At 49.7% G+C, this 21,704-nt stretch overlaps 1 protein-coding gene across 2 annotated transcripts in view; it reads right to left on the bottom strand.

Annotated features, from left to right (window-relative positions):
- Positions 1–3,655: 3,655 nt before the first annotated feature.
- Positions 3,656–21,704, bottom strand: part of UCK2 (uridine-cytidine kinase 2) — a 74,981-nt gene continuing 56,932 nt past the window's right edge. For both annotated transcript variants that reach the window (XM_060134156.1, XM_060134146.1), the window contains exons 4-7: positions 17,725–17,867; positions 11,619–11,716; positions 9,101–9,149; positions 3,656–7,740 (exon numbers count right to left, since the gene is read on the bottom strand). In XM_060134156.1, the coding sequence (XP_059990139.1) occupies positions 7,601–7,740; positions 9,101–9,149; positions 11,619–11,716; positions 17,725–17,867 (430 nt within the window). In that variant the 3' untranslated portion in view covers positions 3,656–7,600. The remainder of the gene's footprint in view (positions 7,741–9,100; positions 9,150–11,618; positions 11,717–17,724; positions 17,868–21,704) is intronic.

Consider the following 21,704-nt stretch of genomic DNA (forward strand, 5'->3'; position numbering starts at 1 on the left):
AGCCGCCACTCCCTGGACACTTTACACCCAGGCCGTCCTGCCTGTGTACAAGCTCTCATTCAACACTGAGCAAAGCAGGGGTCCTTATCCCTAGAGTACAGGCTGCACAAGACCACACAGCCATTACGTGAAAGAGTCGACATTGAAACTAGATCTGTCAACTCCACAGTGATTTCCCCCAACAGGCTTGAAGTCTCCCTTTGACTTGAAGCCAGACAGCAGTGAAATCATTGAGCAGAAGGTGGAATCCCTTTTACAGAACTGAGCTGACCCCCAACTAACCAAACATAATTTTTAAAAGAAGTTCGATTCTCTCTCTTCATTCTCCTGCCTTCCACCCACCCAGGTCCTTCTTCCTGTAGCTGCCCAAAAGAGTCAGTCCAGGGCTTCCCTGGTGGCGCAGTGGTTGAGAGTCCGCCTGCCAATGCAGGGGACACGGGTTCGTGCCCCGGTCCGGGAGGATCCCACATGCCGCGGAGCGGCTGGGCCCGTGAGCCATGGCCGCTGAGCCTGCGCGTCCGGAGCCTGTGCTCCGCAACGGGAGGCCACAGCAGTGAGAGGCCCGCGTACCGCAAAAAAAAAGAATCAGTCCAATGGCAGTGGTCCACCCCAACTTCTGCCACCAGTGCCTGCCCTGGAGAAGCTCTAAAGGACTACAGGAGGAGGGACTTTTGTTTCCAACCCTGAAATCAAGTCCACTGCAGACCTACAGCCCAGTCGGTAGTAGGATCCGGACCCAGTCGTTTTGCCTCTGGGCCCTAGGTTCCTCATCTGTAAAATGAAGGGCTTTGACTTCAATGGCTTCAAAGAAAACCCTGAGAATTCTCAAGGGAGAAGCTGCTTTTCACATTGAGACTTCAAGGAAGACTTCACGAAGGGCTCCATGACTAAAAGCATGCTTGAAGGCAGTGGACTAGATGACTTCTAAAAGCTTGCCCTGCTCCCAGGACATCCTAGGAACTTTCCCAGGGCAGACATAGAGCCGTAGTTTAGTGTCTCCTGGTGCCGGGTTTTTGGGGGGGCTGGGGGGGTGGAAGGTGTCTTACAACCTAAGAGGCAGTGCTGGACTTGAATGAGCTTCTGAGCAGCGTTTAATGCCCCTTTCCAGTCCCCATGCAGGCAGTGAAGGGCTTTAAACAGCACAGATGACATTTTCAGGAGAAATGGGCTCTCCAGTGCTGTGAACATCACAGATTTAAACAGTCTACGCGATTAAATACACAAGGTCCTGGGTTTCCAACTCTGCCTATTCATCTGACTCACCTGTAGTTTGCTATAAAAGACCCTCTCCCTAGACCTACAGAATCAGAATTCTCAGGAATGGATCACAGTAGTGTCTTTATCAAGCCCCAGTGATGATGATGGCCAGCTTGGGGAACCACTAGAGTAGACTGCAGCAACAGAGAAACTAAGAAGTAGGAGCTGATGCTCCTACCTGCCTTAGTGAAGGCTTTAATAAAGATCTTCCGGGAAAAAAAAAGAAAAAAGAGAATCACATCAGAAGTAGTTAGACTTCTAGGCCCTCTGACCATTCTCTTAGAAACCGTGATAGCCAAGCAAATAGTATTAGTCCCACAACCCAAGGCAACCCGCAACCCCCGTTGAGAACTGAGTTCCACCACTAGATGGCAGACACGCACCAGGCAGCCTCCTCCTACAGCACAGTCCTACTTCCTAGCTTCCTCGGTAGAACTGGAGCAGGACCGCATTCCTAACATACTTTGCAGGACTGTTTGAAGGCTGGAAAAGTCTGACGTGAGTGTTATCATGAAAACTGGGAAATTTCAAGAACTGAAAAGAAAGTACATGGTGCACATGGTGCTCACTGATAAAGAGGAATCTGGAAATATCCTCAACTCTAATTCCCTTAGTGAGAGCATCCTGGGCTTGTCAGATAAAACCCCATGAAGCACATGAGCTTGTAAGGCAGAGGCCAGGCTGGCTTCCCCTGGCCCAGGGCAGTCAGCACTTAACACCATGGTGAACCCCAGGCCATTTTCATCCCCTGCATCACAGGCGCCACTGACCTAGCAAATCCTCATTGTAAAAGGGAATGCCAAGCATGGATTGGACTGTGCGAAAAATGAGTTTGCGTAAGGCACAGTTTCATGTTCTCCCACCCGTAAGCTCCATCCGTTCATCTGAGGAGATACGTCTAGATAAATCTTTAGTCCTAGCTTCAAATTGATTCAGTTGGCTAGTTTGTTACTTTAGTTAATGGTGTAATTGAAAAGATACATAAGCATATATGCAGGTACAGCCCAAGATTTAGCAGGAAGGTTAACTTCATTCTGGGTTTTAGCAAATGTGTTTAAACTCTGTTTTAAAACAGAAATCTAAACAGCCCCCAGCACCAGATGATGAAAGAAATCAATCCCTACGGTCCCATCCTCTCAAAGTTTTCCCACATCCTAGGTCTCCTGCTCCACCTCTTGTCTTTAAAACTCTTATGCAGGTCCTAACAGGTTTCTTTCAGTCTGAGCCGACGTGGTTTGATTCAAGCAGCACTCACCCGTCAAAAGGGTGAGTCCAGGATGCAGAGCGGAAAGTGGCTCAAAGGATGCTGCGACAGGCAGGTGGGAGGCAGAGCAAATCGCTCAAGGGCTTCACTGGCCTGCACAACTGTGCCTCAAGTTACAACAAGGAAGCAGAACTGAATTCTGAGAAATGAACAGAGTCCCAAGCAAAGCTTGGACTCCAGACATGGTCCACAGATAGGGGAAATGTGAGAGCAACGCACAGAGCAAACTGGATCGCAGCTAAAGCGGCTTGCACAACCACGACTCACGTCTTCATCTGCCTGCAGGTAATAATCGAACTTGATAACACACACCTAAGTGTTATGTGAAAACACAGCGGCCTTCTGAGGATGGATTCCTCTTAAATCCAAGTTCTTTTGGATCTGAATTCCTTGAAGGGTTTGCCTCTGTCCTTGGAACAAGTGGCTGGAAATAGCAGGGCAACTCCGCACATCAATGAGGGTCATTGGGTGCCTGGGAGGCAGCAGGTGAAGGGATGAAAGGGAAGCTGAGAAAAGGCGGGGCCGGGGGGGGAAGAGTCGGGGTGCTACAAGGAGCACAAAAGTCAATTACTTTAATTATTTTCCAATCCTCGGTGGTGGGTGACCTAGATCTTTCAGTAACAAGAGATGATGATTATCTGCATTTGATTGATGTATGACTATACACCAAATGGATATAGTCATCAGGGTAATCACACACACATATATGTATGTGAATTCAACCTGAAGTTGTTCACATTGTCCTAATGTCAACTTTCCTCTACCCAACCCCAATAAAGTTTTCTTTATTTACAAGGTTTTGTTCTGGCTTTTATTGTGAAAGTTGAGGAAGGGATGGGGAAGGGAAGACAGGAAGGGAGGAGACTGCACAAACCGGATGACCTCAGAGGGAGCAGAGCCGGCCAGAGCCAGAGAAGAGAAGTCTCCCAGGGATCTTGACCTGGCTTCAGAAGCAGAGCAGAAGCACACAAGTGCACACATGGTGGCCTGGGTGCAGCCCAGGAGGGGAGGCATAGTGACAGCAGGCTGGTGCCCGTATCCACACAGCGAAGGCCTGGAGGCGCTTTCCCTTCAGCTCGCTGGCCTCAGCCACTGTTCCTCCGGCCCAAGCACCACAAAGAAGGCAAGAGTGGGTTCTTTTCTGTTCAGTCTTTATTTACAGCAAAGTACAGAGTATGTGGTCATTTATGTAACTGCTAAGAGTAAAGGCAGGGCAGTAGAAAGAAAAGGGGGAAGCGCAAGCATCTAAGACACACAAAAGAAGCCTACGTCTTTATTTACCACTCACTCTGTTCCTAAGGCAGGACTGGCTAGGCACTCACTGCCTCTAAGGGTGGCCGGATGCTGACCTGTAGCCAGCCCCCTGCCCCAGGAGGGCCGAAGAAGGCCCAGAGACCAAGATCAAAGGGGACTCAGCTCCAGGCTCACCCCGACGGTTTCCTCAGCCTGCTCTCCCTCTCGTTTGCTCGGACACCGAGACTTTCCCCACTCCACCCTGAGGTCAGGGTGAAGGAGAGGAGTGGCAGAGAGGTCCAGTCAGCCCTTCTCAGAAGCCCAGCCCTGGGACCCAGAATCTCCCTAGCCCGCCTCACCCACACGGTTGTGGACAGGCAGGTGGGGAGACTCCAGGGCAGAGGAAAACACTTCCCTGCAAGAGGCTACTACTTCCCTCCAATAGCCTTGGGCCCTAGTGCTGGTCAAGGATGTCAAATCAGGGAAACCTCACAAGGACAGCAAAGGAGGTGATACACAAACGAGCTGGGCTCCAGTCCCTCCCGCACACAAGCCTTAGCCTGACCTAGTGGCCTCATGAGACTGGCAACCCACCCTGGACACAGAGACAAGTGTCCAAGCCAGCCCAGGAGAGGCAAGAAGCCAGTGTCCTTGACTGCCCAGCAGCCGAGACCACAGTGGGTTGCTGCAGAGACAACAGGTTCTGAAGGGTGAACCGGGGACCTTTCCCTGCCACCCTCCCCAGCCTGTTCTTCAGAGACCGCTGCCTCTTTGAGGGCCTACCCTATCCATTCCAAATCAAAGGACACCTGAAGTCACAACACTGCATCTTCCATATGCACACTGCCAGCTCTCTGCCCCTATTGGTCTCAGGCTGCCCAAGAACAAGAAACCCAGGGAGCAGAAGCTCCACTGGGGTGAAGGAGCTTGGACCAGGCCTTCCCACGACACAATGCCTGTTCCCTAAACACACGGTCCTTGGACAATACCTGCGCAGCTGGGAGAAGCAAGCACCACAGGGTATCTCTGAAGACAAGAGACTCCCACGTACACACGACCAACATCAATCGCCCCACTCTGCTCATCCGTGTCGCCTCCCTGGACAGCAAAGGGTACCCAGGTGACTCATGTCATGATGTCTGGCCTAATGGCTCTACCTGACTCTCCAATGGAATCAGAGATCCAGTGACTCTTAAAATACCAAGTCCGGGATTGGCCACATAGAAAGCTCAAATTCAGATACTCAGTTGGCTAAACGCTGGGGTCACCACACCAAGGCAGAGCTTCCCGTCCCCTCCTGGCCCCAGACATACTATGTCACAGAACCAGAGGAGTCGTCAGCATGGCCCAGTGAGCCCCCAACCGAGACACCAAGAATTGGTGACGGTTTTACCCAGAGGCAGGGCAGCCCTAGAGCTGCTTCCAGCGAGGACAGGGCTATTCAGAGACACTGGAGGCTTGGTCCCAACACCAGGAGTAGATGAGGAAGCGGCTAAGTAACTCAAGGCTCAGAGATGAGAAGAATCCATCTTCCAAGGCAGTGGGATAGACAGCCAAGGCACTGAATGGTTTGGCACCTGGGAGCTTCAAGTAAAGTTGACCGTGCTACCACCGAAGGGCCGAGGCTCTCCCAGACAGGGACGGGCTTCCCCTGAGCACAGACAGGCCCCACCCAGCAAGGCAGGAGACCCCTGGGTCCTCAGGATCCTGCCATCTACCCTTCATCTCAGAACCGCACAAGGCATGACTGGAAAGATAATCAATACTGACTCGGAAACACGCACTCCAGAACTTGGCCATCCCGCCAGGTACCGGTCTTCAGAGCAGGCACCTCGGGACCCTCCCCTTCTCCAACCAGGCAGCTGCTGCCCTTGGGGGGCTCCCTCAGGGCCTGCAGCACAGTCTCCTGAAGGTCTCAGGGGTGGCAAAGCCCTGCTGGGGATTAGGTTTGACTTTTTGACACAGCCCAACGGAGTTAGAGTCAAGTGGAGTCCAGAAAAGGGGAGGCAAACTGCATGGCCGCTTGCTCCCGTGTGACTAGAGTTAACGGCATCAGTTTATCTGAATGGCTCAAGGGGCTATGAAAGCAATGGAAGGAGAAGCGTTCCCCAAAATGTTTCAGGCTGTGGCAGTCACAAGGGAATAACTAAGGGCATAGCCTACCGAGCACTGAGATGGAACACACTGAGGTGAAAAGCTTCTGCCTCTTCTGCAGTTAAAAGGTGACGCTTCAGGCCTCTATAATTACACCTCCTCCTTCTCGCTTGGTCCCCTGCTTCCTCCACCCCTCCCCACCAGGAATCTTCAGGAATCCGTACTTCTTGCAAAGAAGGAAGTTTTCACCAAGAGGGAGCCCTCGGAAAGGCTGGAATTCTCCACCCCAAATGTTTTCAGCCCAAGACTCCAACTTGTGACTTAAAAACGCCACTCCCAGGCTTCCCTGGTGGCGCAGTGGTTGACAGTCCGCCTGCAATGCGGGGGACACGGGTTCGTGCCCCGGTCCGGGAAGATCCCACATGCCGCAGAGCGCCTGGGCCCGTGAGCCATGGCCGCTGAGCCTGCACGTCCGGAGCACAGGAGAGGCCACAACAGTGAGAGGCCCGCGTACTGCAAAAAGACAAAAACAAACAAAAAAAACACGCCACTCCCCTTCCCCACCCCTCGTTTCCGGCAGCTGCCACGTGACGCGGCAGCATGGTAAATAAGTCAATCAATGTGGCTGTGATGCTGCCAGTGACGGTCCCCGTTATCCTCACCTCGCTGCAAATCCCCACGCCTTGGGGAACAAAAGCTACAGGCTCCCTACACGGCAGAGCTCTCTTGCCACCCTGTGAGGGGCAGGCTGCCGGCAGAGGCCCTCAACCGAAGCCCAGACTGCAAGGGTCCACTGTGCACTCCACAGCTTGGGGGGACAGCCCAAGGAATCTCATGGGTGACTTCCCTGGGAGGCACCAGCATCTCAGACGATACGACAGGCAGAGAGTCCCACTCCCTCCTTCCCCACTCAGTCAGGAAGCGACCCCGTCACATCCCCACCAGGGAAGGAGAGCAAGGCAGCTCTGGCTTTCCGAGAGACTGAGAAGCGGGTGAGTAAGGAAGGAAGTGTGGAGCTACCCGAGCAGCCAGAGGTGGGCAGGGGCAAGAAGAAAACGCAGAAGACTCGTTCCCCTCAGTGGGCCCCTTCCCTGAGTTTGAGTTTTGAGTTGAGGTCTTGCCTAATTTCAACTCAAAAAAAAAAAAAAAGAAAAGAAAAGAGGATCTCTCATTAACATTATCCTGAAGCTCCAGCACCAGGAAGGTGGCATCTGGCAGGGGAAGCAATCAAAAGTTCCAAACTCCACTTCCAACGAGACCCACGGACACCGAGAGCCGCGAGCCGTGATCCTCCCTCCCAGACGCCTGAGCCTGCCCCACCTGGAACCCACCAGGCAACTTCCCTTTGGTGAAACTCCAGCTCCAGCCCCCAAAACACACTCAAGTACAGGCCCTCCTGCAGAATACTTACGGCAAACAGCTGTACAGTATTTGTACATTTACACAAAAATAGATCCTTTTCTATATATATATATATGTATGTATTTATAACTGGTTACACGTTGAAGTCATAATTAGGCATCACCAGTAGTAGTTGGCACAGTTTGTCATTTAAGCTCAGGGTCAAGTTCTGTTTCATTTCTCTGCTCCGAAGTACCAAAAAAAAAAAAAAAAAAAAAAAAGGCATTTCATCTCCATGGTGTTTTCTTAAATACAGCAATGTCATAGGAAACCATATGTATAGATGCACAGTGCCTCTGCCCCCTCCTCCTGTCCCTTGGAGATCGGGGCCAGGGTCTGAGGAGACGGGGGTCAGTGCGGCCGGCTGCTGGACTCCGAGGCCTGCCTCTTGCGTGAAGGGGTATAGCCATTGAGATAGCCGTTGGTCTGCCGTTTGGAGAGCCCTCCGTTCAGGATGTCCTGGATGTGCTGCACGATGAGGTTGATGGCCACTGTGGGGCAGAGACCAGAAAAGTGTTAGGGACACGGGGAGGGTGGGAGCACGTCTGTGGGGCTGTGTGTCTGTTTGGGTGGACGGCACTCAGGAACCAAAGGCTAAAAACTGTTCCAGGAAGCTGGCTCTGCTGCTTGCCAGCAGGTCACGCCACCTCCCCAAGCCTCCATCGGGGCTAATATGACCCCCGCAGGGGCATTCTCGGAGTAGGACAACGTAGAACACGATCAGAGGCACGGACTGGATGAAAGCAATCGACCCGAATTCTGTAGACATGAGGTCTGGCCTTCGCTCCGACACCATCAATTAGCTGTGAGACCCTTCCACTGGGCCCCCATCCCATGCAGCTCCCCATCCCAAGGACAGGGACCCTACAGAAGGCCCTCTCCTCCAAAGGTCAAATGGGACTCTCTTTCCTTAGCCTTGGAAAGAAATCATATGATTCAAGCAAATGATCAACGTTAACATCACCCAAAATGGGCTAAACATCAAGTGCTCTCTGAGGTGATGCCCCAAGAACACCCCTCCCCCAGGGTATGCTCCAGACTATATAAGCTGAAGCTAATGTTGAGGACACAAAAGCAAACCCACGCTGAGTGCCATTCTACAAATGGGCCTGTGCTCCTCAAAAATGTCAGTGTCATAAAAAACAAAGAAAGGCTGAGGAAAGTTAAAGGAGATTAAGTCGATATTAACTGTCCTGGATGTGATGAGCGCACTGCGGCAATGTAAATGAAAATGGCCTTGTCCTTAAGAAATATACAGTGAAATTTTCACTGCTGTGACTAACTCCCAAAAGGCTCGGCAAAAATTTTACTTTTTAAACAGAGGAAAATTGAAATAAATGATAAAGAGAATGAGAAGACGGGGTATTCTCACAATTCAACTCTGCCCCACTATGTCTAAGTCCAGGGATAGTCCTACTTTCTAGACAAGTCAAAGCTAACGCATAAATGCACTAGTGGTAGAAATCCCTTTCCCTTTAGGAAAGGCTACCTTAGTGGCAGGTCATTCTAAATTAGATTAAGAAGGAAATCTACTTTTGCTAAAAAATGGCCTCAGATACAAGGCAGCCAGGTATCATCACTGGGAATGACAGTAGAAGGTAATCTATTGCCCTCTGATTGTTGCCAGAGAAGCACAAGTTCACGCCTGTCCCCATTTATGTACATGCATATTCACAGGGACCTGTCCCCGAGGCCAGATGCATAGGTATAAATACCTTTCTGGCTCACAGCAGCAGCCAGTGGCTCAACCACATCTATAGAGCCTTGTCTGGTTACCACATCCTACTCCGAAGTATAACTGACAAAGGGTAGAAGTTATGCCCCACGGGATGGCACTCCATGAGGACTCACCTAGATTATCTGCACCTCTAGGAATGATCACATCAGCGTATTTCTTTGTCTGTGAAGAAAGATATTTACAATGCATTAAATGCATTACAACGCATTAAAGAGAGAAGCTGGACCAAGCCCCTCTTCTAAGGGAATGTGGGGAAAGGGCCAGCCTTCTACCAATCCCAGAGAGCAGCAGCTTGTGGCTTTAAACACAATACATTTTATCCACGTTATCTAATTTATAATAAATCGGCTTTTCCCTGAGTTCTCATTAGCAGTTAACATTGTTTCAGCTTACAATCTGCACAGAGAACGTGGTCCTTGAAACCAAATATATAACTGCCTCTTCACTGATGGAAAACCATCAGCTAGTAAGACCAAACTTAAAGGGGAGCAATTCACCTTGGATTTCTATACACAGTTTATCTAGCACGAGGGTAAACCCAAAAAGAAGTAATCGCCATTGATGACCACTTTCCCTGGCTCTGTTATGACACAGCCTTAAAAAAAAGAGAAAAAAAAGCCCACAGACTCTCTTTTTGTTTGTAAAGTTTACTGATATTTTGTGGACCATTTTACAAATAACTTGTGTCCTGGTGAGACCACATAAACGATGCCTTAGGACATGGGCATCTGTACTCTGCAACTTCCACGCTACAACTGGTGAATTGCGACTGATGCCCAACTTGAACCAGGCCGACAATTTATCAGACCCAAGTTCCTGGTTGACGTGGGAATGAGCTGCTTTTCCCTGAGCTGAGTGGCTGGACAGGAGGAACAGGTAGAACAACCTAGAAAATATTTACGTAAAATTCTGAGCTCCATTACAAATAAGTTAAACAGCAGGAAGTTGGCAGTAAACTCTAATGTATGTTCAGTAATCAGTTTACTTTGTATTCTTTTTTTTTTTTTTCCCCGCAGTACGTGGGCCTCTCACTGTTGTGGCCTCTCCCGTTGCGGAGCACAGGCTCCGGACGCGCAGGCTCAGCGGCCATGGCCCACGGGCCCAGGCGCTCCGCGGCATGTGGGATCTTCCCGGACTGGGGCACGAACCCGCGTCCCCTGCATCGGCAGACGGACCCTCAACCACTGCGCCACCAGGGAAGCCCTGTATTCTTATTATTAAGTTAAAAAGAGCAGGAGAGGTCCTCAGATGGATGGATAGAATTTCACAGCTCCACAGCCACTTCTGCCCTCTTCCCAGAAACCTAATCCTGTGACCCAATCCTCTCCAGGGGAATGAACAGGGCATCAGCGTTACTCAGGCTGACTCAAAGTCTGCCCGGTTCCAGGCTGAAACAAATGTCAAGTCTGTTTTGATGCAAAACCTACTAACAGACTTAAAGAAACAAAGAGGCCCCCCGGGGTGGGGGGGATGGGCAGGGGTGGGGTTCGGCGGATGAATTGGGAGATTGGGACTGACATATATACACTACATATATACACTACTAAATAGAGAGCTAGTGGGAAGCTGCTGCATAGCACAGGGAGCTCAGCTCGCTGCTCTAGGTGGTGACCTAGATGGGAGGGATGGCAGGGATCTAAGAGGGAGGGCATATAGGTACACGTATAGCTGATTCACTTCATTGTACAGCAGAAACTAACACAACATTGTAAGGCAATTATACTCCAATAAAAATGAAAAAAGAAAGAAAGACGGTTTGGGATCGTATTTTTCCATGGGAGGAAAAAGAAGTTAATTATCAGGCGAAGCAGAGAAATCCCCACACTCGGCCACACTCTACACCTCTCATCTCCCTGAAGGCATCACCCAAGACAAGACGAAGACCCAACCTCTCTCACTTTCTCTCAGAACTTAACGCCACCACTCCAAACCTCATGTCCCTGAGGTCTTCCCTCAACGTTCGCAGATCTTTCATGAAGAAGCTGGGGTGTTTCCTAGGCTGAGGGCTGATTCGCTAAAAGCTGAGAATCCCCCCGTCCTCACCCTTCCTTCTCTGAAAGCCACCTCACTAGAGAGTTCCCAGCTGCCGTGGGCAGGCCTGACAGAGCCCGTGCTAGGGCAGAAGTACAGAAGCCTGTTCCAATATGGCGAACCTCCCAAATGGGAACTTACACGGGGACCAATGACAAGCTCGAAACGGGGCTCAGATGTAGTGGCAGAAGAGATTCAGAAGGGAATACCTTGTAGCTGAGGCCTCCTACACCAGTACTCCAACCATCACAGACCTTCTGAAGACCCAAGTGGCTGAGTCTATCCTGGGATACTGATGCACCCTCGATAAAGGGTCTCAAAGGTAGTCTCACACCACGAGCCTACCAAGCAAGAAGTATACAGCTTGCTGGAATCAGACAGCAGGATCCTGAAGGGGTACCCCAGAAAAAGAGTGGCAGGACAGAGCTCTTGGAGAACACAGTGATAGGAAACAAAGCACCAAAGGCTGCCCTTTCTTGGGACTTGAGGATAGAGGAGGGAATGAGTGAAATCCCAGCCAGGGAGCTCAACTTACAGACCTTTATTTGTTTGATTACATTTTAAAGACTAAATTCAATGAAAAACAAGAACACAACTCACTGGCAAGCAGAATTCCTCAAAGGCAGGCTTGACGAATGTAATGTACTGAGATAAAATCTGCTCAAGGTCCCTCCCTCTTTCGCTGATGTCCCTTAATACTAGAAGAGAAGGAAAAACAAGAATCAAGAAAAGAGTGCATGAGTCAATACATGTCCGCCTTTCACGAGGCCGACCAGGATCGCACAGGCTTCACAATGACTCTGGATGATTCACAAGCCGGATTCCTAAGAGACTTGACCGAGAGCCAGTCAGCAGCCGCTTTAGGAAAAACAAGTTGCATTTTCACATCTTGCTACAGTCAAATCCAGCTATGCTCTCCAAAGCAAGAGGTTTTCCAGGAAAGGCCAATAGTCTTCTGGTTTCAAGCAACATTTGACCCAAATAAAACTTCATTGAGAACCCCAGAAAAAGGCAGGACAAACTCATAATAGGAAGTGGACCGGGCCCAGAGAGGTGGTGGGGGTTCCTGGAAAAGGGTGCGGGTTGCCCGGAGACTTCTCCTTTGCCCACCCTGATCCCGTGCCCTTACACTTACCTGTGTTCAGGGCGGCAACCCTCTGCTGATGTGCCACCTCCACCTGCCCGGCTCCCACCCACACTTGAGCCCCTACAGGGGGTAGAAGTGGGGCAGAGGGCCCAGCTGTGGTCAGCCACTCCTGCCCACCTCAAGCACAGAGGTCTGCAAAGGGAAGACCTCTTAGTGAAAGATGAGAAAACCATGGTGTAAGAAACCATGGCCTGGAGCTGTGAAGCTGTCCAGATGGACCCAAACTCACCATCTTCTACCTTCTTCCTCCTGGGGGTGCTGTTATTCGGGGACTTGCAACAAACACTGCTTTTAATACAGTCTTTCATCAAAACACGGAAAAGCGTCCAGAATCCTCGTTCCGCCACTGTACACTAACCTCCCTGGGCCTGAGTTTCTCCCAAACTCAGCAAGTGAGTTTGAGTCCCATAATCAAAAACAGCCCCTCCCTACAAATGTTTTCAATCTTGGCTATTAACTCTTTCCCTCCTACCCCAAAAGGGTATCGAATCCATCTACAGTCACTTGCAATGGGCTCTCAGCTCCCCTCAATCATTTCTCAGGTAATCGTTCAGTGTGGGATGAAACTCTAAACAAACATAGGGAATCCTTGTAAGTGAATTTCTGGAAAGCCACGTCTGTAAATAATTCTGTGTTTACGCGCAGGCATGCGCACAGGAACGCACGCATGTGGGGAAGGGCAGGTAACAGGGAGAGCCTGTGGTTTTGGTCCAGGCTGGCATGAAGTCTGCACGATCAGATGGCTAGAAAACTGTCAGGAAGACCCCATTCCAGAAACCCGGGTAACAAATATACTGCTGTCACCATTGATTTCTCTACCAGCTCCTCAAATCACAAGGAGTTTTCCCCCCGCATGAGCCCTGGCAATAAAACGGTTGGTTGGTCCCTAAATCGTCAGGATTTGCCTCACAAACCCTGCCGCCTGTGCACCCAGCCCAGCCAGGAAATGGTCTTCTCAGGCATTTGGACACAGGGCCCTGCTCCAGCTGCCACCGCCGCTGCTCTGCCAGGGACGCTTGGCCAAGTAGGAGCCCCAACAGGTGCCATGTGGCTCAGCCCCACGGGCCTCCAGGAGCTCGGGCACTCAGGCCAACGGGCCGAGCTCACCAAAACACACCGCCCATGCGGCCTCCAGCTCTTCACACGTCTCCAGATAAGGTCCAAAGAGAAAAGGAAGCCAGACCAAAAGGTTGTCAGAGCTGGAGGGAAAAAAGCAAACACACGCCGCACTTATTAAGCAGCTTTGACTCAAAAGCCCTGCAAATAAATGCCTGATGCCGGGTTTGTTTCACAAGACGTGCATTTCACACAACTGCTGACAGCTTCAGCACTGTGGGAACCTCTGTCCTTCCCCCAGAACACACACACACACAGACACACACAGACACACACAGACACACACACAGACACACACAGACACAGACACACACACACACACACACACACTCTCCCCTTTCACATCGCTCTGCCACTGCCCTCGGCCCAGGCCTGCAGCTCTCTTGTGTCTTGCAGACCCAAGAGCATCACCTGTCATGTCACGGGAGACAGGAACGTACCAGGGAGAAAGCAGTGGACGCAGGCGAGTCACACCTGCGACCGCTGAAGCCCGAAGCCACTTCTTGCCCCATCAGCTACAGCGATGGGGGCAAAACTGACCCGGTTTGAATCCTGACCCCATTAACTACTACCTCTGTGGCCTTAGACAAGTTACTTAACATCTTTGGAGCTCATTTTCCTTGACTGTAAAGCAGAGCCCATAATAGCAACTTTCTCACAAAGCGGTCACGTAGGAAGACAGGGAGATATCCATAAAACGCTTCAGCACCGTGGCTGGCACATGGTGTGTATTCAATAAGCCTAAATTTCTATGAAGACAACAGGAACTGAGGAAGCTCCGGGAGGGGGATGGCTCCCTGAGACAGCAGACTGTCGTATCGGAGGATGGGAACTGTGAACTCAGGTGAGCAGGCTGGACCCAGTGGGGGTGGGAGTCCCTCAGAGCAGCTGGGAAGGTGTGGGGGGGGGGCGGGGGGGGCTGCAGTGCAGGAGGTGGAGGGCGGACACGTGGAAAGACAGGATGGAGAGGGAGAAACAGGAAGACAGGCAGGGGGCATCCTCCAGCTTCCACCCTGGAAAAGGAGATGGCAGTGGGTCGGCACGTTGCCCAGACGCTGGGAACACGCAAAACCAGAAGGCTTCGCCCACCTCCGCTCCCAAGAGCCTTCCATCGAATTATTACCTTAAACAGACGGGCCCCCTCCTTAAGCTAAGGACAGCTCGGGGCCAGCCAGTTCACTGCACTGAAACGCCCTCCTCCTCAGTCAGGAAACGGGGCGAAGCCGACAACTAAGGCAGAACAAGGTCTTGGCACAAACCGGACACCCCAGGGACTTAAAACCAGCTTCCTTGTCATCACTCTGGCCCTGGCACATTTGCCGGGCTGAGACAGGCCCTCTCAGAGGGGCGTTGCAGGGTAAAGGGCAGGAAACGACAGGTCTCCCCTTCCCTGCTTGGCCTCCACTCAGCCCTTCCAAATCAGCTAATGCTGCTTCCCATCAGCCAACGCTGAGAACCACACGTAGAAGGACCCAGAATAAACACAATTCCTCCATGGCTGTCAAGTCACTTTAAAAATTCGTTGAGGAGACGTGTTACTCTAGTAAAAGAACACACTGACTATGCCAAGGCTCACTGCAGCCCTAACTCCGTGTAAACTGGGCACAGAGAGCCGTGGCGGGAGAGACGAGGGGTCAGCAGTCTCAGGGCCCCCGCCTCTCGTCTCCCCTGTCCCTAATTCAAGGGTTGGTTAAATGCATATAGAGAGGGAAGGCAAAGGCAAGCTTTGCTGGGAGGAAACCAATTCCCTAGAAATACAAGGGGGTCCCTGGGAAGGAAGGAAGTCCTTCCAAGGCTATGAGACTTGATGCAGACCTCCCTCCCACATGAGGGTCAACCTGGAATGTGCCCAGGAGGATGTAACCCACAGACAGGCGAAATCGTAGCGCTCACTCAAGTCTCCAGGAATGTTCTTTTGCCCCACAGCTCCCGACTAACCCTCCCTCCCTCTCCCTTACCCACAAAGCACATGCCAGGCATGTATTTTGTCCTAGGTGGACAGACAGTGAATTTGTAGAAACAACTTTTGCTGAGAGTGACTAAGCAGTGGGTGACATGACAAGACAGCGGAACGGAAAGAAGGCAGGACCTGCCCCGGGGGCACCAGGGAAGGCAGGGGGTGAAGAGAACTGACCCTAAGAAATCCCCAGAGAAGGCCACCATCACCTCAGGTCTCTCCCCCATTTCACATAAGGATCTCAGCGCAAGAAAAGGAGGGAGAAGTTTCTGTTTAATCTACCCTAGGATTACTTGTTTGAATGAATCAGAGTCCAAGGATGTGGCCCCTCCACAAAACGCGGTTCTAATTTCCTATGCAATTTCTTGCACTCGCTCCACCCTCAGGCATCACTCCATCCCCTGGGATTTTAGTACCACCTGCTGGACTAATGATGCTACCAGCCCAGGTGTCACCAGCTCCTGAGGACATGACTACTCAAGAGGTTCTGACAAGTCCTGAGAGAACACTTGGAAAACATAACATCATCATCTCAGGTGAAGCAGGTTTCTGATCTGCCACATTGACATTTATCGACTAATGCCACCACCAGGCATTTTACCTGCATTACCTCTGATCGGCACAACTATCCCAGGAGTACTAACTAATCCTTACATGATCAACCAATAGGAAAATAAGGTACAAAGAGATTAAAACATAATCTGGGGAAGAGATATGGGAACATATGTATATGTATAACTGATTCACTTTGTTATACAGCAGAAACTAACACACCATTGTAAAGCAATTATACTCCAATAAAGATGTAAAAAAAAAAACCAAAAAAAACCCCCATAATCTGCCCAAGGTCACACATCTACTCAACGGTGAAACCAGCATTTAAATAATGTCCAGTTCATCTGACTCCAATTTTCCCCCCAGTGATGCCTCCCAAATTTGGCAAGCTAATATGGACATCCGAGCAGATCAGCCTAGGTAGGACCTGGGTTTGTGGATGAAGGTGATAAACCAGACCCTGGGGCAGATGCATAAGCAATTGTCAGGCTCAAGCCTCAATTATCTGTCAAAAAAGATCATGCAATTCTTACCTGGCCTGTGTAACCCTACAAAACAGGCCTGTCTCCTTCATATTACCCATTTAAATAAAAAAAAACCCATGCCTGGGAGGTCACAAGAGGCACCAAAGTCACAAAGCTAGCAAGGGGCTCTGCTGGGACTAGAATTCTCCTTTTCTCTATCAGGTTACTCCCACTGCCCGACACCACCGGGGAGGGGAAGTACAGCTCCCCTGACTTAAAAGAGTGTGACTCCTATTACTTCTTAGGAGGGTAAAACCCAGGGAGTCATTTCTCTAGATTCTGCCATTTCCACTTATAGTTCTTGTGACAAGAGTACTGAACTGGATAAACTAAAACTCTGTTTCATGAACCGGAAAAGAGGAAACTTCACAGACTTTGAGGTCAGAAGGCTCTGGGCTGCAGCTTATGAAATCTGACTCTGCCAATGACTTGCTCTGCGACTAGGAGCTAACCCTGGCGTTTCCTGTGTCACTCCTCTTCCGCACGATGGGGACTCAAACCTTAAGTCAGCTTTCATCCCTCTCCTCAGTCACCCACACCCCGCTGCTTTGGCTGGGGTCCGGTCAGCGCTAACTCTGCTAGGAACCTTTCTCATCTCTCCCCAACTCTCCATTCCCCCTCACACCACCCACGGGCGACAGCCCTACCTGTTGTCCAGATCAGCAAGACAGTCCTAACAAGCCATGGTGTCTCTGTTTGAGGTATATGCCTTCCTGGGCTGCCTAGGCCATCACCCCGCCCCATCCAAGTCCAGAATCCACTTCCCCCACAAAGCCTGCCAAGCTCTCTGGTAGAAGCAAGCCCTCTGCTTCGTGTCCCGCAGAGCTGAATTCACAGGCTCCGCTCTCCCACCGGCAAGCAGTTTGGTGTCTTCAGCACGCGTGGAAGGAAGGCCTGCAGAGAGAACAACTGACTTGGCTCCCGAGCTAAGTGGACAGAGTGACCAAACCTCCACAGAACTTTCCGGAAAGCAAAGGGCGAAAGAAGCAGGCAGGTGGGACCAGCTGCCCAGAGTTGCAGGCAGAGGGTGTTCCTGCCCACCCCCCAGATGTCCTACAGTGAGTTCCCATCTTGATTATGACACCTGTGGGTAAATCGTAAGGAACTGAGCACTTAACCAAACTTTTCCCCAGCAAAACCAAAACGTGAACTTCTTATGTCATCTCTGTGACGTCACAAGCTTTTCGTTATCTGAAACAGTCAGTGACTAATCCCTTCTCAAACGTCACCAAAAGTTTGGGCAACAGGACATCCCTGGGGCTAGACTGACTCAGTTGGGCTGGGCCATGCAGCCACGAGGCAGCCTTGCACAAGGCTGCCTCGGGGAAGGCACGGGGCCCAGAATCGGGGAGGGCAGGGGCCTGTCACAGGCCACCGACAGGGCCATCAGAGGCTTTTGGAACGCACCTCTGCGGGAGAGCCGGGTGTCCGCATCTGTGTCCACGAAAAGCTTCATCTGGAACAGGTCTCGCACTTCCTGGGAGTAGAAGGCCAGGATCCCTTCGAAGAGCACCACATCTGCGGGGTAGACAGTAACCGTCTCCTCCTTCCTGCAAAGCACAGAGCAGATGATGGGCCGAGCCAGGTAGGGGGAGCCCGGGAGGAGGAAACAAGAGAAGCTGTCTGGGAGTCTGGGGTCCTAGCCCCTTGACTGAAAGGGCACTGAGGGGGTTTAGCTAACACAACCTTACAGAGCCCTCAGACCACCACGGAAGACCCAAGAATGAGGGCCAGGACGGCTGCAGCAAAGGTCTCCTGTGACCAGTTCTTCTGAGCTTCCGCCATAAAGCAGATGGGTAGACATCCTTCTCCTTGGAATAAAAAACCTGCTGTTGGGACCTCCCTGGAGGTCCAGTGGTTAAGACTCTGCGCTTCCAATGCAGGACACGCAGGTTCGGTCCCTGGTCGGGGAACTAAGATCCCACATGCCACACAGCGCGGTCAAAAAAACAAAAAAAAACCTGCTGTTGAATGAAGAATAAAGACAGACAAAAGAAGATGTGATCACTTTTTTTTTCCCCCTCCGAAGGCGTCTCCAGGAATGCTCTCAGTCCTGGCATTTATGGAACCTAACACTCTGAACTTTCAAAAACAGAAACTCACAGTTTTCTGCCAACAAGTCCACCCCCTCCCCCAGTGCTGAGGCAACTGGGAGGAAGAAGGAAGGGGCAGATGGAGGGAGGGGAAAAGAAAACTTTAGGTAAGAGGGTGGGAAGGGGAAAGGATTTCTGTGGAAGGAAAGAGTCCCAGTCCTGCCAGGGTTGGCTCTGCCCAGCTCCTACAACTGTCTTCCTTATCAATAAAGCAGGGACGGGCTTCCCTGGTGGCGCAGTGGTTGAGAGTCTGCCTGCCGATGCAGGGGACACGGGTTCGTGCCCCGGTCCAGGAAGATCCCACATGCCGCGGAGCAGCTGGGCCCGTGAGCCATGGCCGCTGAACCTGCACGTCCGGAGCCTGTGCTCCGCAACGGGAGGGACCACGGCAGTGAGAGGCCCGCGTACCGCAAAATAAATAAATAAATAAATATAAATAAATAAAGCAGGGACATACATTACCTCATCCATCTCCCCACAGGATTGGGAAGCCCAAGGCAGATACTACTGTAAACACGACTTTTCAAAAGCCAGGGGAGTGAAACCAAATGGTTAACTGGGGGTCCAGCTCCGCCCTGTCTCAACTTTCACTGCAATCTTGTCTTTCGCTTCTGTCAGAAAACCACCTTGCACTTCACCTCAAAATTCATGAAAAGGGAAGTAATGACGCCACTGCAAGGTTTACCACTCACCCTAACTAGCAGACATTTGTGAAGAAAACCACACAGTTATTTCAAAAGTTCCTTAAGATTATAGGTTTTATTTGTGCAAACACAGTGAAGTCAGCAGCAGCTGGCCACTAAGTAGGGACTTCCCTCCCATAAACATGCTTTGATTCTTTATTTCAGTCCCCTGGGTTCCTGTCTAAATTCTAAGGCAGCATTGTTGGAGCAACTACCAAGGTGGCAGAATATGGAGCATGAAAGACAGCAGAAAAGCACCAGGTTAGTGCAATTAGGAGACTCTCTAGGATGGCGGTATTAACTCTGGATGCACACAGAATCATCTGGGGAGCTTTTAAAAATATTTATACCTGGACCCGACTCCCCTGGGGCTCTGACTTCATTAGTCTGGGGTGGAGCTAGAGCATCGATATTTTTTAAAAGCTCCCCAGGTATTTCTTTTCTTTTTTTTTTTTTTAAAGTCATGAAACTTTATTTACTTAACAGCAGAGGTTCGAAGTATATTGAGCGGATAAAAATACCAGGAGAGGGCTTCCCTGGTGGCGCAGTGGTCGAGAGTCCGTCTGCCGATGCAGGGGACACGGGTTCGTGCCCCGGTCCGGGAGGATCCCACGTGCCGCGGAGAGGCTGGGCCCATGAGCCATGGCCACTGAGCCTGCGCGTCCGGGGCCTGTGCTCCGCAACGGGAGAGGCCACAACGGTGAGAGGTCCGCGTACCGCAAAAAAAAAAAAAATACCAGGAGAAACTGCATCCACGTTGGTATTGGAGAGACGCCTAACTTCTGTATTTTAGAAACTGACAGATGAAATAGCAATAAAGAAGGAAATGGAAAGTATGAATAACACAATTAGCAATCATGTATGTGTTTGTGCGTGCACACAACTTTGTACAAAACTTTGAAATACAACTGCAGCAGGCACAAAAATTAACTGTTAGGCCACAATGGAGGCCACAATGGAGTATTAACCAATTCCAAAGAGTAGCACTCACCTGTGTATTTCTTTTTATTTATCCTGCTAGGGAATTTGTTGCCTTTCTTGAATCTATGGATTTAGTGAGTTTCATTAGTTCTGGGGAAAATTAAGCTACTGTCTCTTCAGATATTGCCTTTATTCTCTTTCCTTTCCTCCTGATTAAATATTTTTCAGGTCTTTTCACTGTCTTTTATGTCTCTTAATCTCTTTTCTGGTTTTTTTCTGTCTTCTTCTTTCCTTAATGCATTAATGAATGATTTCTTCAGATCAATCCCCTAGTGTCTGAATTGGGTTTTTTTAGGTCCATTTTGCTGCTAAATATGTCTACTGAGTTTTAAAAATGTGCCGTTGTGTTTTCCGTTTCTAGAAGCAATGTTTGTTCTTTTTCCATATTTGATACATTATTTTTAATTTTCTCTTTTTTTAAAAAATTTACATTTTCTTCTCCCAGTTTCATTGAGATATAATTGACATAAAGCACTGTGTAAGTTTAAGGTGTACAACATAATGATTTGACTTACATACATCATGAAATGATTACCACAATAATCGTAATAATGTTCAGTGAACATCTGTCATCTCATATAAATGAAATATTTAAAGAAACATTAAAAGGAATATTAAAGAAATAGAAAACTTTTTTTGTGAAGGAACTCAGGATTTAGTCTCTTAACTTTCATATATAACGTACAACAGTGATTATCTTTATCATGTTGTACGTTACATCCCTAGTACTTATTTATCTTATAACTAGAGTATGTACCTTTTGATTATCTAGTTCTCCCTCCCCCTGCAAGCCCATCTCCCCAAACTCCCCACACTGGTATCAATAAGTTTGATCTCTTTTTCTATGAATTTGTTTTTTGAAGTATAATTGACATACAATACTACGTTAGTTGCTGGTACACAACACAGTGATTTCATATTTCTATACATTTCCAAATCATTACCATGCTAAGTCTAGTTGTCATCTGTCACCATACAAAGATATTACATTATTATTATTGAGTATATTCCCCACACCGTACACTTCATACCTGTGATTCATTTATTTCGTAGCTGGAAGTCTGTACCTCCTAATCTCCCTCACCATTTCTTCTTCCCTTACCCCCTTCCCCTCTGGCAACCACCCATCTGTTCTCTGTATCTATGACGCTGTTTCTGTTTTCTTGTTTGTTCATTTGTTTTTAGATTCCACATAATACATGAAATCATACAGTATTTGTCTTTCTCTGTCTGACTGATTTCACTTAGCATAATACCCTCTAAGTCCACCCACGTTGTCGCAAATGACAAGATTTCAGCCCTTTTTTAAAAAAGCTCCCAGGTATGTCTACTGTGCAGCCAGGGTTGAGACACGCCAACCCTAGAAGAATGTCAGGTACTGGAAAACAGGGTGCTCATTGTGGTTTAGGATAAGGAACCAAACTGGGCAGAGTTCAGAAGCAAGATGGATAGAAAAAAGGATCAATGAGTGAGTGAAATAATGAGTCACTCTAGGCAGCTGCCCTGGGCCAAGAAGAGGGCAGAAAGGCTCTGCCGGGAAACAAAACATGTGTGTGGGATTCCTATGGTTCCACCTGGAATACACAGAGTGAGTGCAATGACCGTGCTAATTTACCCAGACTGACACTGT

The sequence above is a fragment of the Lagenorhynchus albirostris genome, chromosome 2 (genome assembly GCF_949774975.1).
Source record: "Lagenorhynchus albirostris chromosome 2, mLagAlb1.1, whole genome shotgun sequence".
Taxonomy (NCBI): Eukaryota; Metazoa; Chordata; class Mammalia; order Artiodactyla; family Delphinidae; genus Lagenorhynchus; species Lagenorhynchus albirostris.